The 13392-nt window shown below is 40.3% G+C and overlaps 1 protein-coding gene across 2 annotated transcripts in view; it reads left to right on the forward strand.

The window, feature by feature from the left end:
• The first annotated feature begins 1723 nt into the window (after positions 1-1723).
• LOC137252509 (myb-like protein Q) overlaps positions 1724-13392 on the forward strand; it is a 50043-nt gene continuing 38374 nt past the window's right edge. The window contains exons 1-3 of one of the 2 annotated variants that reach the window (XM_067788336.1): positions 1724-2217; positions 2564-3221; positions 4032-5000. In XM_067788336.1, coding sequence (XP_067644437.1) covers positions 2604-3221; positions 4032-5000 — 1587 coding nt within the window. In that variant the 5' untranslated portion in view covers positions 1724-2217; positions 2564-2603. The remainder of the gene's footprint in view (positions 2218-2563; positions 3222-4031; positions 5001-13392) is intronic. The other variant, XM_067788337.1, reaches the window with a different exon arrangement.

The following is a 13392-nucleotide window of genomic DNA, read 5'->3' on the forward strand; positions in this document are numbered from 1 at the left end:
AACTATTTTTCACGCACGAAAAAGTCTAAATTTTTCTTGAGCAATTATTTGTGATCTGCGTACCGCTCTTTAACATTAAAGAACATCTACTGTATAATGTTGTATATATTAAATGGATATCGTTTTGTATGTATGTGTAATTTATTCGAAGCCTATAGGGGGACTCACGATAGCATATAAACTTATAAGGTGTAAAATTATATCCATTTACATACGCGGTTATATGAACGCACCTAGTAATACTCTTGATAAACTTGATTGTTTTACAGCTGTATTAGGGGGACTCATGTAACCGTATAAATGCCTTATAAAGTGTGTAAACGTATAAATTTATCTAGTGCGTAAACGAGCTGTCAAATTTTGTATGAAAAATCATTTACACAATTTGTATAAATTTACGCGCACATTTCATTGTGTAAACGCGGTAAACTCAAAGGAATGCAACCTTGCAGACATTACAGCCGGCATTTTCATCAGAAATCTCCAACATCAGCAAGTAAAGGCGTTTTAGTTTTAATTTTTCACTTAATCTTGGTATTTTTTAATTTGTACAACAATCAAAAAAATTTTTTTGGCAATAATACAGCTGAAAAACAATCAAGTTTATCAAGAGTATTACTAGGTGCGTTCATATAACCGCGTGTGTAAATGGAAATAATTTTACACCTTATAAGTTTATATGCTATCATGAGTCCCCCTATTATTTCCAAAAAAATTTTTTTGATTGATATACAAATTAAAAAATACAAAGATTAAGTGAAAAATCAAAACTAAAACGCCTTTACTTGCTGATGTTGGAGATTTTTGATGAAAATGCCGTCTGTAATGTCTGCAAGGTTGCATTCCTTTGAGTTTACCGCGTTTACACAATGAAATGTGCGCGTAAATTTATACAAATTGTGTAAATGATTTTTCATACAAAATTTGACAGCTCGTGCGTAAACTAGATAAATTTATACGTTTACACACTTTATAAGGTATTTATACGGTTACATGAGTCCCCCTTATGATTTATGTTAAGGTGTGTATGCAATAGAACTTGCAAATGTTTTCTTATTATGTTTTCTTGACTGAATAAATACGTAGTCTCCCGCATAAGACACAAGAACGTGTCGAAACGCGTCGGAGAAAGATTTAAAAACTAATATTTTTGCTTTAAGTTGAACGACCAAATAATCTCTAATTAATAAATTAACTTATCAATTCCGAGGGACTAATAAATACAATAAACTTCCAAAGTTGTATTCTATTAAATTCAACATATACGATCCCATTAAAACAATTATTGTTCACTTTTGATAAAATTCCAAAGTACTCACCTGGAACAAGTATACTCGATACCTTTTACTGAGTATGATTATTAGCATCGATACTTCGGTACGAGTATTTTATATGAGTATCGGTATCGATACTTTTTCTGAAAGTATTATCACTATGTCTCCAGCTTCATGGCATACAAACATTCCTACTTCAGTTAGTAGTATGCGCTGCGAAAATTTTAGCATTTTAAAATGGCGAAGATCTGGTTGTACAATCTTTTAGACTATAACTATTACGTTCTAAGAAATAATTTTATGCGTGTGATTGAATGCATCATATTCGACACAATACGGCCCTAATATGGTTTGCAAGAGATTGAAATGGTATGTTTTTAAATGCGACCCTGTTTTTGACGTTTGTCATCATGGCAGATAATACACACTTTCGGACTAGCTAGCCTCGGTCGAATTCGGAGTGGGAATGTTTTTCTCAAAATGGCGCTCGGACTGTGTAATAGCGAGTAGACAGAATAGAAGTGTGGAAAATTTTAAAATTAACAACAAAAAATTGTAAATTTTGTGAAAAAAATAGTTGCAAAGTCATCATAAGAACTTTCTTCATATCAGTTAAGTGGAGTTTGAGACTCTCGATACCTAAAATAGAAAAAAATATCAATTTTTGCCACAAGCGCAACGTAACGAGCTGCAGAAGAACGCGACGAGTCACCCAAGGCGACAGCGCTGGGCAACGGCGTATAGAACGACCGGTCGAGACGTTTTGCTATGCAGCCACAACAGTCGTAATCCAGCTAGATACATAACGAAAGACAAAGTACAGATTTTAGGTGCTCCTAGATCCGAATGCTAAGCGGGTGTTGGAGTAGTGCGGGACATGCAATAAAACCCCAAACTAAAATTTTTCGGCTTGAGAGTATATTACAGCATTAATCGGAATCAAGTGCGTGTACTTGTAATGTTGTGGGGGAAGCGCTGAAATCCAATCAGCATACATACTTTAGATAAGCCAATATATGTTATGCATGTCTATTATGTACATGAGTTTTCCACAGCAAAAGTAGCATAATGTTGAGTTGGCAGTGTGTAATTATGTATAAAAAAAATTCATTATCCCGCTGCTATGGAACTCGCTGTTTTGTATAAGTTCTTTTGGCGGTGAATTATTTTAATCCATATATTTCGAAGCGAATTCTATTGTACCTGTTTTCGGTGAACGCACCCCACAACAAGAAAACTAAAGAAACTAAAAACATTTTCGTGCACAACTAATTTGTTTTATATTGTAGATTTCATTTTACAAACCGTTGAACATTGATACCAAATAATATGGATCCCAATTCAAGTCCGTGGTCTTATGCATATAATCGTATTGTGCCATCTGCTTCGAGTAGTGGCTCTGCGGAAGATTTCCAACATCCTCATTTGGCACCTGCACAATCTTTATTTTTACAAGCGGCTCATTCAGGTATAGCGGCAAGTTTTAATGCAGCAGCTGCTGGCAGCGGCAGTTTTGTGTCCCCTTCACCAATCAGCGGATATAATCCGGTATTTCAACAAATATACCATCATGCGGCCGCAGCAAGCGCCCAACCTAAACCAGCACATTACGCTTCAAGCGCGGTTAATACACCTGTGCGTCAAATACAAATACCATCAACGTTAGATAAGCAATTGACGAATTTTCAAAATCAAGCTGCTGTTGCCGTTGTCTCATCGGCAGCAGCTGCGGCAGCAAATAATGCTTCTAATTATTATGGTGAAAATTCCTCATCGAGCGGTGCATCGCCATCGCCTACTACATCTGCAACTACATCAACAACGCTTAGTTGGAATACACCAATGCTATCTAATACTTTTTTGGCTATGCAACAACAATCGCAACAACAGCAACACCAACAACTGCAGGCACAACAGCAACAGTTGAATTTAGTGGCGGACAAGGTGGTGAGTAGGTTGTTGGGCAATTTCGTGTTTGTTTCCGTTTAGTAAATCTTTTTGACTAAAAATTTTAGTCTAGTTTTGGGTTTTAGATGAATTCGATTTTATTTTAATTTACTTTACCTCATTCGATGACTGAACTATTATGGGGAGTAGAAGTTAAAGAATTGGGTACACATAGACTACATAAAGTATTGGTTATACAATTGCATTGAAGTCTTAACGCCATTTTGGGGAATTTCGAAAATTACAATAACAAAGTAAAATTAGTTATTTCTGTAATTTTAGGTATTATGTTAGCATGAACGTCGAAAATTTGGAGGAAAATTATCTATTATTAGTAAAATAGAAATATCGTCGAATATGATTTCAGTAACTATTCTTGTGAGTTGTCATAACCCAGAACATAGGCAGCCATCCAAATAAATTGTTTAGTACACATACGAGCTATCTCCATACCGAATCCTTATTATTTGTAGGAATAAATATTATACTCAATTCCTATTTTTTAACGATTAAGAGTTTCCACTAACTTTCTGTGACGCTTATTAAATCATTGAAACCAATTTTCAATTATGAATATGTATACAGTTTTGTTTTAAATATTTTTTATGTATTAATTTACTTATGTATAAAAACATATATCTTAATAAAAAAATATATATCTGAGACCGTCAATATAATATCATCGAAAACTTGATAGTTTCTAGTATGACGTACAATCAAATCACACATCTAAAACTACATACATATATAATATGTACAATCAAATAAAATTCATTGAATTCTTGCGACGCGTGTGTTGCACATTTTCAGCAAATCAAACAGGAGAAAGCAGCCGATTTAAAGGCTTACAATGATATAATTATATATCAAACACAACTACAACAACAGCAGTTACAGCAGCAACAACAACAACAGCAGCAACAACAACAAGAAGAGGAAGTTACAGCTTCAATTGACAATGATGGTGAAATGTATTATACCATTGACGGAAAAAATTATAAAATTGTACGTAAAGGACAACAACAACAAGTTATACAAGTTGAACAAATACAGCAAAATGACGTAAATGCTACATATGCTGCTGGTAGTTCTACGCCAGCTCTAACAGTTGCAGTTGATAATGCAGTATCGCCACAAGTAATTGTCTATAAGACAGGTGGTGGTGGCAGTACAGGTGCAGAATCACCAGCGGTGCGACGCAATGTTGCAACAGCATCAGTGTCACCAGCTGCGGCTTCCACTGTAGCCTATTCATCTGTGATACAAAGTACACAGCCACAACAGCAGCAGTTGCAACAACAACAGCATGTTTCGGCATGCTGGACTAAAATTGAAGATACCAATGGTTCAACAGACGGCGGTGGTGCTAGCACAGAAGATGTGAAAAATGTTTTACAATTACAAGTTAAACAAGAGAATCGTCAATTAGGCTATGTCACTGACAATGATGTGGGCGAAAGTTTGATATTTAATTTGCCACCTGGACTTGAAATTAAACAAACGCTATACAATCCCAACACGGGCGCTACTATTGGTAACAGCAATTCATCTGTATTGCAGCATACACAACAGCAACAACAACAAGCTCAACAACAACAGCAGCATTTGTTAGCGCAACAAAATTTATACAATAATAATCAAAAACTACAACAGCAACAAGTTGAAAAACAGCGACGTCAGCATATGGTGGCAAATATGCTGGTGTCACCAACGGCTGCAAATAATCAACAGCAACAAACTCCGTCTTCCCAAGCGTCACAGATTCAAACAATACCCAAGGTTTGTATTTTATAATTTTTCGATTTGTATATTTTCTTCAAACCTTTTGTTAAATTGTGTTGATTGTTGCATTTGCGCATCTTTGTTGTTGTGGTGCCCTTTGACTTTGATTTTTATTTAAGCTGGAATTTTTTTTGTTGAGTTTTATTATTTAAATTGTATTTATTGGCTTATAACATAACACATAGCTCCTAACACCTAACGCACACATTTCCCATTTATATTTATTAAAATTTAATTTTTACTAATTTAGAAAACAGTTGAAACAATTTATGACTAGTGGTAGAATATGAAAAAATTAGGAGTTCAATGTTTACAATCATCACATTTAATTTAAACATACTTAGTCGCGGTTTTTTTAAATGACCGCGGCCTGCAGTTAAAATTGAATTAAGATTAACCCTTCCACATTGGCAGCTTTTATTAATATGAGCTAGATAAATCCTATGTAAGCAGCCAAATGGCAATGTTAACCTGAGGTCAACTTCTATAAAAACTGTGCAATAGTCGCACTAGGAGGGATATCAGGGTACTTTTGTGATTTTCGCTGTATCAAAACTTACACTGATTTGGTATACGGTTTTTCTAACATAGTTTTTCCCATTTATTGCTTTAACTGCAATTTACTTTTCTAAATCCGAGGGATCGTCGATTTTGGAAACCTTCAGGCCTGATGGATACAATATTTTGAATAGTATTATTTGTATGTAACTAGTTTTTGCGTAGAAATGGTGATAAGCATCAATATAGAAACCGAATTCGATAAACATTGAGATATGCATTCAAATTTTTTATACGTATGGTACGGTCTAAATAATATATAAATAAATAATATAATAAAAATTTTCAATTACATATCGTCGGCGCGCCAGTAAAATAGTTATATCCCCAGCTTAGGTCCATTTGAAGAACAAAAAACTTTTACAAGACAGGCAAAAACTATTTGAATTTTTTATGGAAAGCAACTCATTAAATTGTTGTTTTAATTTATGGGTGGCCATTATTTGAGATTCTGTTTGCCTGGTTGATGCATTAGCTCCTGCTCTATCCAACTGTATCAAAAAAAATTCTATAATGTAGCAGGTTCACCTTAAGCCGACGAAATGTTTTTCAGTAATTGATCAGGAGAGCCAAAAAACATTTTTTTCTAACCGTTTATATTACTTTGAGCACACTGCAACCTTTATTACTGCTTAACCAAAAGAGATTAAAAAAAAAATATTGCAATATTCAATACACATGTTTATTAACAAATTTGATAAAAAAACATATTTCTATTTTTGTTGGAGCAACGAATAGAAGTTATTTTCAGTGTCAGATTTTATAGAAAAGAAGTATCGTCTAAATTGCTTATCTGCCGTCAGCTGTCAATTAAGGCTTTCATAGTATCAAATCTAAAACTTTGTGTTGACTTTGTTGTGAGTTTATTTAAATGCGTTTTATTCCATTAAACACGAAACAAAGTTAAAGCTTTGACACTATTTGCAACTCAACTGTACTCGGACGACTGGGCCAGATTTACAAAGAATGCTTTTCCCCCCCAATGTTGTTGTTGTTGTTGTTTTTGTTGTTGTTGTTGTTTTTGTTGTTGTTGTAGCAGTGCTTCGCCCCATCCAATTGGTGTGACCGATCACAAATTGTCATCAATATCCTCTAACGGGAGTGCAAGGAAACTTGCTGTTTCAACAGGGGAGGACCATAATGAGGGGGGTGTTAGAGGCGTTGGTTCCACATTACAATTGAAGAGATGGTTGGTGTCATGTGGGGACACATCGCAAGCAGGGCAAACATTTGGTATGACGGGGTTGATTCTGGATAGGTAAGAGTTTAACCTGTCACAGCTTCCAGATAGAAGTTGAGCTAGAGTGACTCGCGTTTTCCTAGGGAGTGTGTTCCTCTTCTGCAAGTTTAGGGTATTATTCTTTGAATACAGGATTCCCCGGGCAATTCCTGACATGGAGGTTCGACGCCTGCTTGTGGAGTTCACTGAGGACCTGTTTGTGTTTTTTGGCTTCATACGGCTGTGCTTCCAGTTGCCGTATTTCCTCGTAATGCTTACGGAGATGACTCCTTAAGCCCTGGGCGGTGTTGGCTCATCAATCAGATGTCTGTTGGGATGCCCAGATTTCTGGACCTTTTTCCAATACTTCAGTTTGACAGATGAGGTAGTGTTTTTATTTGGCAGCGCAGAGCGAAGCGGAAAGTTAAGATATTTATGACATCTGTACAAGTTTAAGCTCTGGTCAAAGCTTTCTATGTAAACCTGCTCTGACGAAGCTCATTTTTAACTCGATTATCAAGAAAAAGGTCTGTATCATCATTGGACGCTCTTAGCGGTCACCGTTTTTTTTTGATACGTTGCAAACATGTTTCCGTCAGTTGAGTGTTACAAAATTTGTTCCCTCAACGGAGAGTTTCCAAATAAAATAATTATCCTTAAACTTTAAGGACAAGGCTTAAATTAATTTTCACATTTTAATATAATATTAAGAGGAAAAACTGTATTCAACACTTTAGAATGTAGAATAACTGTCAGATAACCGAATAAACACGTTTAGCCAGTGTAGCAAAAACCTTTATGCTCAGTAATTTGACGTAAAATCCCAACGGAAGAAGAAGGTTCTAAATGACGACCGCAATCTCCGTGTTTTCCTGCCATGCTAGTTACTTAATTTGTTTTAAGATCTATATAAGTTCGATTCGCTTTGCGTTTTAATTTTGTTACCTATAAAAACGCTTTACTACTTTGCCCTTTGAAACAGCTTGTTTTGTATTCGGTTAGTTAAATATTAAAATGGTAGAAATAATAAAACATATAACTAAGTTCAGATTTTTTTCTCCATAATGGCGTTGGGAACTTTTTGGTTAAATATGGATGGAAAGGAATTTTTGTTAATTATGAATGAAAATATAAAACCGATTAAATTAACGAACAAATTATTAGTGCGATTTCGAACTTTAGTTAGGTAGCCTACGCTTAACCTTGCCAGTTGGGCCATTTACCATGCTACTCCGTACGACGAAAGTGACAAGGTTAAAAAGGGTTCCAACTTTAACTGTAGTTTAAACTGACACTGAGAAACTTGGCATATTTTGAACTTGAGGTGAACTAGAATATTTTGTTGCTATGACTTGAAAAATTTGTAGTTTGTTGTAATCGCAAAACGCTAGCACCTTCTGGTACTTTGCCAACTGCCGCGGGATTGATTTTTTCCACGATTTCAACCTTGGTCTGTAGGTTTAAGTTACCGCTTAAAACAGATCTACCTAAACCCAGATATATCCTAAGACCCATAACTCATTGGAATTGCTTGAAGTTATGATCGTTTCGATTATAATTTAAAAAGCTATTATTTCTCCAAAAATAAAGCAAAAAAGAAAAGGCTTGTAATTCCCGTTAACACTCTTAATTTCGGTTGATTGCTTTACTTTACATCATCGACTGAAGGACGATCCAAGGCAGTCGGTCGGCGCTTCCCAAGGCAGTCGGTTCTATGTACCGGAGCGACTCGGGATTTTTCCCGACCAAGGACTGTCATTTCAGTGTGACCCCATTTAAATTGTTTCTTCCCTCCCACAAATTGTCATCCTCCCAGCAGCTCCTTGCAGCAGGACTGCTACATATTCTCTTACTCCGGGAAAGTATCGAACCCAATCCGGGTCCGTCTCCTGACCCCGGTCCTGAGAAATGGTTTTGCTGCATTTGCCAGAAAAGAATCTTTTTAGGACGGTCATACTCTGTTGTTGTTGTTGTTGTTGTAGCAATGCTCGCCCCACCTAATAGCCGCGACCGATCACAAATTGTCATCAATATCCTCTAACGGGAGTCCAAGGAAACTTGCCGTTTCAACAGGGGTGGACCATAAGGAAAGGGGTGTTAGAGGCGTTGGTTCCACATTACAATTAAAGAGATGGTTGGTGTCATGTGGGGACACGTTGCAAGCAGGGCATACATTTTGTATGTCGGGGTTGATTCTGGATAGGTAAGAGTTTAACCTGTTACAGTATCCAGAACGAAGTTGAGCAAGAGTGACACGCGTTTCCCTGGGGAGTATGCGTTCCTCCTCTGCGAGTTCTGGATATTTTTCTTCAAGTACTGGATTCACCGGGCAATTCCCGACATAAAGGTCCGACGCCTGTCTATGGAGTTCACCAAGGACCTGCTTGTGTTTTTCCGCTTCATACGGCTGGGTTCTCAGGTGCCGTATTTCCTCAAAATGCTTACGGAGATGACTCCTTAGGCCCCTAGGCGGTGCTGGTTCGTCAATCAGATGTCTGTTGGGATGCCCAGGTTGCTGGGTATTCAACAGAAACTGTTTGGTCAGCATCTCATTTCTCTCCCTGATGGGGAGTATTCTCGCCTCATTATGCAGATGGTGTTCTGGGGACATAAGAAGACAGCCCGTGGCGATTCTGAGAGCAGTATTTTGGCAGGCCTGTAGTTTCTTCCAATGGGTGGTTTTTAGGCTTGGCGACCATATGGGTGACGCGTAGCACGTAATCGGCTGGCTAATTGCTTTGTATGTGGTCAAGAGCGTTTCTTTATCTTTTCCCCAGGTACTGCCAGCAAGGGATTTGAGGATTTTATTACGGCTCTGAATTCTTGGAACAATTGCGGTTGCGTGCGCACCAAAATGTAGATCCTGATCAAACGTCACACCCAAGATTTTGGGGTGTAGGACAGTCGGTAGCGTAGTGCCATCGACGTGGATGTTCAATATGGTCGACATTTGGGGCGTCCATGTTGTAAACAAGGTCGCGGAAGATTTAGTCGGTGACAATGCCAGGTTTCGCGAGGCGAAAAAACTGGAGAGATCAGGGAGATAGCCGTTTATTTTATTGCATAGCTCATCGATCTTTGTGTTCAGTGTGTCTCGTGCAAGGGATGGTTGCATCGGACAGGTTGTTCTGGGCTTGATCCCAAAAGCCGGCGTCCACGTAACTTTTATAAATCTTTTGTGGCTCCTTGCTGCTCACGCCCAAGGGCGTCCCGTAGTCTACGCCTAAGCGTATCCCCACTACCTTCCAGCAGCTTCGCTGCTCAGCAAGCCACAACAAGTACCCGCTGCTGCTCGCGCCCCACGGCGCCAACAACTCAAACAGCTGATACCACTCATAACTACTACCTTCGTAGTAAAGCTGGTAGCAATGCTGAGCATCAGCCCCTGCCCCCGTCTAGTCGATTTCATGAAACGGCACAACATCCGCATTGCTGCTATTCAAGAGACTAAACTCACAGCAAGATCTGCATTGCAGACCTGCTCTGGTTATAATGTCCACAGGAAGGACCGCGAGAGCGGAAATGGAGGCGGCCTCGCGTTTATTATACACCACTCTGTGCAATATTATATATTTGATCCTGGCATCGACCGCAGGGACAATGTCTTAGAACGTCAAGGCCTATCTGTCCGGTCAGGCGATGCAAATCTAGAAATCATCAACATCTACATCCCTCCTGTCACCTGTTGCCCCAGTGGATACCGCCCTAATATCGAGGCCTTACTCACTGGTAACAATCGCATTATCTTAGGCGATTTCAATGCCCATCACGACCTATGGCATTCAAACTTGCGGGCGGATGGTAGGGGTGAGATGTTGGCGGATCAGATAGACGAAAAGACGTTCTGCACAATAAACGGAGACGCCCCCACACGTATGGTAGGAAGCTGTCATAGCTCGCCAGATATCTCAATCGTGAGCGCAGAACTCGTAAACTGCGTCAACTGGCAGCCGATGGTAACATTGGCATCCGACCACCTGCCCATACTTATTTCGTTCGAGCGTACCCGCCGACTTCATCGTCACCGAAAAACGCACTTTCATAAACTTCAAAAAAGGAAAGTGGGAAGAATATAAATCTGCAACAGACAGCAGCTTTGCTGCCCTCCCTATCCCGACTGATGCCCGCCAAGGGGAGCGTGCCTTCCGTAAGGTCATTGAATCCGCCTCAGCACATTTCATTCCCGCCGGGAGAATTCCCGAAATCCGGCCCCACTTCCCGGCGGAGGCCGCGAGCTTAGCGAGGGAACGCGACCTTATAAGACAGCTTGATCCAGGCGACCCCCAAATAAGGGATATAAACCAACGCATCAGATTGCTTGTGGACGAACACAAGCGGGCGAAATGGGAAGAGCACCTAAGAGGTTGTAACCTCTCTACCGGTGTAGGTAAACTTTGGTCCACCGTAAAGTCCCTATCGAATCCGACTAAGCGCAAAGACAAAGTTTCCATCGCCTTTGGCGATAAGGTGCTGTCGGATGCGAAAAAATAAATGCGCGAGCGCTTTTTGCCGACAATATATAATGCATCCTACGGTCGACAAAGATAGACGGAGAGCCAATAGACACGCACATAAACACAAACTCAGCGCGTCACCAATTACCATCACCGCTAGAGAGGTTGAGGACGCCATTGGTCGCGCTAAACCATCCACAGCAATGGGCGCAGACGGCATAGCCATGCCGATGCTTAAAAACCTAGGGAAAGAGGGTTTCAAATATTTAGCGCATGTCTTCAACCTGTCTCTTTCCACCTTTGTCATACCCGAGAAATGGAAAATGGCCAAGGTGGTCCCGCTACTAAAGACTGGGAAACCAGCTACCGTAGGTGAGTCATATCGTCCGATATCTCTCCTATCGCCAGTGGCAAAGACGCTTGAAGCCATTTTGCTCCCTTATTTCCAAGCACATTTGCAGCTAGCCCCTCATCAGCATGGCTTCAGAAAACTCCATAGCACTACCTCCGCGCTAAATGTCATTAGCACCCAGATAAATTGCGGTTTGAATCAATATCCCCACCATAGAACAGTACTCGTAGCGTTAGACCTATCAAAAGCTTTTGATACGGTCAACCATGGCTCGTTACTGCAAGACCTGGAAGGGTCTACCCTTCCCCCATGTCTTAAAAGGTGGACCGCAAATTATCTGGGTGGTCGGCAGGCATCGGTGCAATTCAGAAACGAAACATCAAAACAAAGGAGAATTAAACAAGGGGTGCCACAGGGTGGTGTCCTATCCCCGCTTTTGTTTAATTTCTACATATCTAAGCTACCTTCACCACCGGAAGGAGTCACAATCGTTTCCTACGCCGATGACTGCATAATAATGGCCACAGGCCCAGGCCCAGAGATCGATGAGCTATGCAATAAAATAAACGGCTATCTCCCTGATCTCTCCAGTTTTTTCACCTCGCGAAACCTGGCACTGTCACCGACTAAATCTTCCGCGACCTTATTTACAACATGGACGCCCCAAATGTCGACCATATTGAACATCCACGTCGATGGCACTACGCTACCGACTGTCCTACACCCCAAAATCTTGGGTGTGACGTTTGATCAGGATCTACATTTTGGTGCGCACGCAACCGCAATTGTTCCAAGAATTCAGAGCCGTAATAAAATCCTTGCTGGCAGTACCTGGGGAAAAGATAAAGAAACGCTCTTGACCACATACAAAGCAATTAGCCAGCCGATTACGTGCTACGCGTCACCCATATGGTCGCCAAGCCTAAAAACCACCCACTGGAAGAAACTACAGGCCTGCCAAAATACTGCTCTCAGAATCGCCACGGGCTGTCTTCTTATGTCCCCAGAACACCATCTGCATAATGAGGCGAGAATACTCCACATCAGGGAGAGAAATGAGATGCTGACCGAACAGTTTCTGTTGAATACCCAGAAACCTGGGCATCCCAACAGACATCTGATTGACGAACCAGCACCGCCTAGGGGCCTAAGGAGTCATCTCCGTAAGCATTTTGAGGAAATACGGCACCTGAGAACCCAGCCGTATGAAGCGAAAAAACACAAGCAGGTCCTTGGTGAACTCCATAGACAGGCGTCGCACCTTTATGTCGGGAATTGCCCGGTGAATCCAGTACTTGAAGAAAAATATCCAGAACTCGCAGAAGAGGAACGCATACTCCCCAGGGAAACGCGTGTCACTCTTGCTCAACTTCGTTCTGGATACTGTAACAGGTTAAACTCTTACCTATCCAGAATCAACCCCGACATACAAAATGTATGCCCCGCTTGCAATGTGTCCCCACATGACACCAACCATCTCTTTAATTGTAATGTGGAACCAACGCCTCTAACACCCCTTTCCTTATGGTCCACCCCTGTTGAAACGGCAAGTTTCCGTGGACTGCCGTTAGAGGATATTGATGACAATTTGTGATCGGTCGCGGCTATTAGGTGGGGCGAGCATTGCTACAACAACAACAACAACAACAACAAGGACGATCACTCTATTTCAGCTGCCGGTAGAAAACGTCTTATTTTAGAACATTTTTGAAGAACGCCGTATCAGATTTGTTTCAAAAGTGCCCTATATGGTGATCCTACACTCACGCGACTATATTGTGCCTACGATGTGCACTTTTATTATAT

Source organism: Eurosta solidaginis, chromosome 5 (assembly GCF_040869045.1).
Source record: "Eurosta solidaginis isolate ZX-2024a chromosome 5, ASM4086904v1, whole genome shotgun sequence".
Taxonomy (NCBI): domain Eukaryota; kingdom Metazoa; phylum Arthropoda; class Insecta; order Diptera; family Tephritidae; genus Eurosta; species Eurosta solidaginis.